A 7,148-nucleotide genomic window follows, 5' to 3' on the forward strand; every position below is an offset into this window, starting at 1 on the left:
ATGCGAACGTGTATTTTAGAATGACTTCCTCGTAGGCGTCCTTAGGCTTTGCATAGGTTGCATAATAACCTGCCTCTTTCCCAGGGTTCTAATCTCTTACCATTGGTTACCTATGGCTAACTGTGAGGCCCTTTCAAGCTCCCTTGAAGTGACCCTTCTCGATGACGTTGCTGTTAGCGTTGTTTAGACCCTCTTGTTGCGCTGGAGACTTGGGCGGGTTAAGTGGTAATTTATACTATAAGTATTGAGCTTTAGTCACGAAGATGTCGCAAAAATTCTTTTGAATGGTGGCTTAATTATTACGTGGCAACAGTCATGGCGAAATCGTGAATAACAAATGCCTTGCGTTAGAATCAACATTGATTATGGATGATATTTTATTTGCTCTCGTGACGTCGTAAAAAACGAAGACTGAAAGCGTTTTGTTTTCAAAGACGTTTCTCGTTGTTTGTATCGTAAAATCTATTGCAATATATCTGTTTTTTGACGCAATAGAGCGAATAAAGGTGTGGTTTGGTGGTTGTTTCCGCTATAAAACAGTAGCTATGTTGCCAGTCGTCAACAAGTTCATTCAGTCTCTGGAATCGCAGGATAGCATTTATCGGCAAATACACTGGCAAGTTGATCGAGCCCGCCAGTAGAGAGCATCTATTATAGAAATCAACCTGTAACATACAGTAAGTGTTTTGATATTGAAAATGGGTCAGTACAAACGACTTCTACACTTTGAAATATATGCTAAATGTGCATGGAAAACTCGCAATGGCCCCGAGCTCACTCTCAGTTGCTTGGCAGTTCACTTGTTTTTTAATTATCGTTCAGTACGTATGAGTTATGTTTTTGAACAGGGTTGCTTTAATCTTTCTTGACACTGTTATGTTAATTTTCCCTTTTTGTTCCACAAGCTGCAAGCCCTAAATGACTTTGAGTATGTATGAATTATTTCCTCCTATATTCTTTAATTTATTTTACTGCGATGGGATTATATCATTATGTGACAGGACCTTGAATCAGAGAGTGTTGAAAAGCAGCCAAATAATTGCTTATTTACTTACGTTTGACCGACAGCATTTGAGCGATATTGCCTGTCTTCTTTTCTTATTTAAGTGTATAATTTCAGTGATACATTGTTTTCTTTTCATAATAAATGTTGCCGCAATTCACTTTGTCATTACAACAATTTGCCTCGTAAAATTCAATTTCCTAAAGGGAAAATTTTAGCAGAAAGAAATATGTGGCAATTCTGCTTGGTTGGTTTGATGTAGCGCAAAAGTGTCATGTTATACAGGAACGTTTCCAATACTCCAAGAATATGCTGTTCATTGTTGTGGCGTATTAGCTATAGAAACTTGAGTGCACTGCATTACGACGTCTTCCCAGAAAAGAACTGTCATTCTTTAAGCACTTGGTGGACTGATTATTGGTTCGTTCATGTTGTACATAATTGGTGTGCCTGTGTGATCGCTAGTTGCGTATTGAATATGATACAACTTGTTCCATTTGATTGGCTGCCTCTTGAGTATTTTGAAAGCTCTCTCATTGTTTCTCGACGAAAGCAAAAGTAATGATAAGAAAACACGGCCTCTTTATTCAAAGACGCTATTTTAATTCGTTCGTCTAAGATCTCATTTCCTATTCATTATTCTGCGTTCTCTTTCAATTGATGCAAAAATAGTCAATGTCTTTCCGACAAGCCGTGAATGATAATGTGCAAAGAAGAAAAGCGAAAACTGTATCAATGGTCAGACAGTCCTGATTTTTTACCGCATTAAGACATTGATGGTAAGTTTGTTTTGTCTTTTTTTTTTTTTTCACAGTTACTGACAGATAGAAAGAGGCCAAATTTTCTAATCAACGCACAATTAATGCGTGCTTTGAAAACACTTTGATCAATGTAAACCTAGAAAATGAAAATGAAAATAATGTGGTCTAGTACTCAGAACTGCTAGGATATGCTAGCACACGAGCTTCTTGTTATAAATCTGGCTGTTCGCACTCTATAGAGTGAACTGAGGTAATGAACTCCTTTTGACATCAAATGATAGTTCTTATAATAAAGAAGATCTAGGAATAGAACCGAATAAATGTGCTATCCTATACAGTATTCATTTTTGCCGCATAGTGTGCAATAGTGTGGATGATACATTGTAAATTTTTGTGCTTTTCGAATGTTCCGGCCTGCAACAAAGATAAAATAAACTGAAATACGTCCATCTTATTCAAAACCTGAGACTCCCACGTGTTCGTGCTGTGAATGCCCTGACAATTTTTCGAACGTCCTTAATATTTGTCACTTGTTATGCTAACGCAAGGTGCCTTTTGCGTAGTACAAACTATGGCCAACGATATATATTTTATACTGGCCTTTTTCCGATTCGATTCAACGCGGAAACGAACATGCGTAACTTCCCTACTTAACATCAATGGAAGAATTCATCAGGCTGCAATTAGGTACTAAAACACAAAACATCTTTTTAAGCAAATGTTATAGTTAACAACAGGCAAATATACCCGCTCTATGAACGGTTGACAAATGACATTTTTGGCATTTCCATGCGCGGAGTCAAAAATGTCTTGATGTTTTTATCATGATCTGAATAGAAAGTGGGCATCCTTAGCGATTTATTTGCCATCGGCATTGAAGATCTTTTCAATTTAAACGTTGCATGCATTTGTAAGTTCTTCCAGGAGAAAGAGGTCAAACTTGATCAGTAATGTCAATAATCAATAATAAACAAAATGCCACCTATTGGCTTGTACACAACACAATCACAGCATTTAGAGAGTTTCTGCACAAATAATCCACCCATTGTGTTCCTTTTATGAAGTACGGTTGAACGCATTTATTAAAATTTCCTGTTTATTTCTAACGCCCAATGCCTCGAGTACATCAATCACAAATATTTTTAAGTACTTTTCTTGCCATTTTTTACTGCGACTGGAATGCGTGCATTGTGTCTGCTTGCCCGCAGTCAATATAGGCGTCCTTTGAATCTTGTTTATGTGTTTTATAATGGGATTTGTTAATTGTAAGGTCAACAGCTGATCCCGCAAAAGAAACCTCTTGATTATGCGACAGAAACATCGAACCGGAACCAAATTAAAGAATTTTATATTACGTTCAGCCACTCAGATGCACGACTGATTAAAGAAATGAAAGCGAAAGAACATTTCTCTTGATCAGTTCGCTTCCATCACTGTCCCTTCTGTTGTCAAAGATAAAGTTGCTCGCAATTCAACAATATCCTTAAAAGTCTAGCTGAACAGCAACACTGATGAATAAACCGTCTCATACGTAAATTACCATGTTAAGGAAAAAGGTGATTTTTTCTTAATCCGAAAGCCTCAGCCCTGAATTTTGTCATGGGGTTCAGAGAGTTGACAGAATTAATATTGCCTGATTGGTCATTCAGGCTCAGCAAACTTGGTGCTTATATAAGACCATCTTATTTGTCCAAGCTGGGATTTAATCCTGAAGTATATTAATGTGGAACAAATTCACAACCTAATGAACACTAATTCAGTTTGATCACATTACAGGTCATTCGTAACCTTGGGTGTAGAGAAAACTAACAGTGAAGGAGATGCACGACTCTGTCCTCAACGATGAAGGATTTGACGAGAGCTTGGATGACTTAAAATTTCGTATGGCTCCTGACCCTTTTGGCTGTATTTTGCAAATAGAAGTTCAAACGGGAGAGTCGAGCTACCTTAAACAGCTCTACTCTCCTTTACTGGAGGGACTGGATCCTACTTTTCAACTTGTTACAATCAATGAAAACGATGGTTTTGGTTTTCCTAAGGCTGCTGACGAGGACGACGTTTTAATAGACTCCTCCATTCTGTATTGTCCAGCATTAAGTATTGTTTTGTTCCTTTCCGAAGATTTTGGCCGTTTGTCTGCTAAAACTCTTCAAGAGAACTTCAATATTTCTCCTTGGGAATTTCACCACCGGGTTGAGCTACCTAGGCATGCTAAGCCCCGGGTGACCGCTGGCCAAGATTTTTACGCGACATTTCCTAACCTCCCATTGTGGTCAATTTGTCCAGTTCACTACGGCAATGAACATTTACGTTTCCATATATTTGTTAAAGACTTTATGGCGATGAGATTATTCTATGAAATTGTAACAGGTAAAAAGGCGACCAGTGGTTCCTCTGGATTTTGTTTTTTCACTATGTATAGTCAAAGTGGCTTTGATTTACAGCTATCCTTGAAGTACATGCCTCAAATTTTACCTCATCCTTCGAACTCTGTCCACCTGAAGTTTAAAGTCAAGGACATTAATGCCATTATGGATGCTTTCAGTGAAACTCCGGTTCGCAAAGGAGATGCATTATGGGTCGTTAAGGACCCGGATGGAAACTCCATTTTGATCGAAGAAACCGAAGCCACCTCTCTTACACGGACAAAAGGACAATTATCGTCCAATATTAGTCTGGAGACTTCGGATTACGAAACTGCTTCCATTGACACAGAGAGTTTAGCAGGAAGCATCAATATTTCTCCGCAAGGAAGTCTTAACTCCACTTTCTCAGCGCTAAGTTCTTCCTTATCTTGAGACACATCAAGAGTTCGTACATTGCGGGTTAGACAACTTGAGCAAAATGAGCTGCGTACATGCCTGTTTGAGCTATTAGAATGACCTTGCTCTCGCAAACTGTGCAAATGTTTGCCTAGTTCGACGGGTCCCGTCCTTTGTGAAAGAAGGACTTCCTCTGCACTGGCAGTGTGAAAACCGTTCCAGCCTTTTGCGTTGTAAATCAAAGTTAACTTCGATTAACTGAACAAAGATAAGCGTTAGAAGTTTAACACCACAACGTCGTTTCATTGTCTCCATGGCATTATTTCCAAGTGACAAAAATAGTTAAGGTGATTAATATATTCGAGTGTAGTGTGGTCGAATTGTTTAGCTGATATGCAGAGTTATCTTAACACGTGTGCATTTTAACCAATAACCTAGAGCAAATACTGCAGCTAGTATCCACTTTCTAGTGAGCCATCTTTTAGACTTGCTATATTAATCGCGTAAATTCGAATGGGATCGGCAATACATGGCAAGGGAAGCTGTTCCAGTTTTACAGACAGACTCATCAGAGAGATATGTAAGTTGCGAACTCCAATACCATGGAAGGCCTGTGACGTGACAACCTAATAAATACAACTAATTGAATAATTGAGACTGACTTTGTGTTTGATTTGGAGAGACCTATGGCGATTCCGGCCGTGCCAAAGGTGATTCAAGAAATTATCACCCAAGCCAATTCCGCCTGTTTTCAAATTGAAAGCCCCAATTTCCATACAATAACCATAGTCTCGACGAGGTTTTGCCCGGAGCCTTTGTATACCAGTCTCTCTTTTTCCCAGCTGTTCTCTCCATCTGGCGGGAGGAGAGAATCTGACCTCAAATCATTAGTTTTCTTTCGAGCTCAGTTTTCTTAATGACCACCGATAAAAACCAGGGGGCGCAACCATAGATAGATTAGGACCTCTCATGTGAGCGATTGCAACCCTCTGGAGAGGATTGTGGTGTTGGTGATTTTAACCCCTTAGCGAGGATTGTAACCTCATATTACCAACTTGTTGTCATGGCCTTGGAGATTGTAACTCCTCGGAGAGGATCGCGACCTCTATTTGCCGGGCAACGTATAGATAACCTGCCTGTTCATGACCTGCTAATGGAATGCTTCATATCCTACCCCATTACTCCACAAACTGTTGTCTGTTACACTTGCTGCACTTGTCATAGCTTGGGAACATTAAACATTTGCATTGAAATGCATTGAAGGGTTTTCTTTTGAGCTTTTGATGTGATTTGATTTCTTTCAAGAGAGGATGATTTATTTTAAGCTTCGCGCCATGTTGTGAAAGTTATTTTGGATCAAATTTTGATAAAATAATAATGCAAGGCTGGTTGTATGGCTGTGAAGACCTATATAGTTTTTGTTTTTCCATTATTTGGTCAGTCACGGCCTGACTTCTTTAGGGAGCTAAATGATTTCCTCCTTACAATATTTTGAAATTCAAACATGATAAGCTGTAAGAAAACTAGGTATAAGATACCAGATAAATGTAATGTAATTTTAATGACATGATTGCAGCTAACCAATCAGGTATCTTCCTTAAAATAGCCCGGCTAAATTTAGATTGGAAATATTATCATTGGAAGACTCCCATGTAGGTGCACGTGGTCAGTACAGTTGACACTATGAAGATCTTTTGGTAATAATAGTATATGTGATGTAATCGCAAGGGGCCCGAGGGCAGTTAGAGACTAATTTCACTTGTATTTTCAAAGTTTTCACAAAATTGCCCGAGTCGTGAAATTAATCCTTAATCGCACGAGGGCACATTGCTCCCGGTGTTGTGGTCAGGCCTTATTTCACTCATTCATGTGCTGGGTGTGGTCGCTAATAATGGGCTGATAGCGGCAGCCAGCGGCGCCTGTATATGCTGATGTCCGATGTCACCCATAGATCACTTGCTTATAAAGTGCATTTGAATATGTTAATAGAAAATGCGCTATATAAAATTCATTACCATTACATTGCAATTGCATGTTTATCACATAAAGGGAAAAATTATTGACGTGAGCCCGTTTAGTGCCGCGACAAATGATAATCAACACGATCCCATTAGGTTAAAGTTCATTCAATAAATCGTTGCTGTCAACAGAAATAGCGAGTGAAATGCATTTTATTTGTGGATAAAAAAGTAGTCTAATCTGGAAGAGGATTCTCTTGTATCTTCGCTTGCTCTGGAAGCAACTGTTAACCAATCAGTCCAATCGGCATCAAATAATCAAGCCTTCTTGATTACCAAAAGTGCCCTCGTGGTTAAGGAAAAAATTACCTCCGTCTCAGCCAATCAGCATTCAGTAATATTTCTCGTATGCGACAATTCAAAGTAAACAAAGCGCTTAAGGTGGGGCTTTACCTGAAAAAAGCGCACTTTTTGTATAGCATGTAGCAATCACAGTTTTAATCCAAACCATAACAAACTTTATATAACTGGAAAGCTTATACTCCAAAGGTTCTGAAAACGAATGTTTTTATGCACTGCCAGCAAAAGTAACCTGGTACCAGGCTGTCAAAGGCACTACCCGCAGTGCAAAACCCTCTGGTACCTGAGAAAAGATTTCTCTTTG

At 38.9% G+C, this 7,148-nt stretch overlaps 2 protein-coding genes across 3 annotated transcripts in view; one reads left to right on the top strand and one right to left on the bottom strand.

The window, feature by feature from the left end:
- The first annotated feature begins 569 nt into the window (after window positions 1-569).
- On the top strand, window positions 570-5,177 carry LOC138060310 (protein FAM124A-like). 2 transcript variants are annotated; one of them, XM_068906050.1, is made up of 2 exons: window positions 570-677; window positions 3,541-5,177. In XM_068906050.1, exon 2 carries the CDS (start codon window positions 3,585-3,587, stop codon window positions 4,560-4,562), a length of 978 nt encoding a protein of 325 aa, XP_068762151.1. In that variant the 5' UTR covers window positions 570-677; window positions 3,541-3,584; the 3' UTR covers window positions 4,563-5,177. The 2 variants fall into 2 exon arrangements, with proteins under 2 accessions (XP_068762151.1, XP_068762150.1); XM_068906049.1 differs by lacking the exon at window positions 570-677 and adding an exon at window positions 1,619-1,782.
- Window positions 5,178-6,952: 1,775 nt separating this feature from the next.
- Window positions 6,953-7,148, bottom strand: part of LOC138060097 (uncharacterized) — a 2,869-nt gene continuing 2,673 nt past the window's right edge. Inside the window, exon 2 of the mRNA XM_068905803.1 lies at window positions 6,953-7,148. This exon is cut by the window's right edge and continues 1,979 nt beyond it. The gene's annotated coding sequence lies outside the window, so the exon portion shown is untranslated.

The sequence above is a fragment of the Montipora capricornis genome, chromosome 8, assembly GCF_036669925.1.
Source record: "Montipora capricornis isolate CH-2021 chromosome 8, ASM3666992v2, whole genome shotgun sequence".
Lineage (NCBI taxonomy): Eukaryota > Metazoa > Cnidaria > Anthozoa > Scleractinia > Acroporidae > Montipora > Montipora capricornis.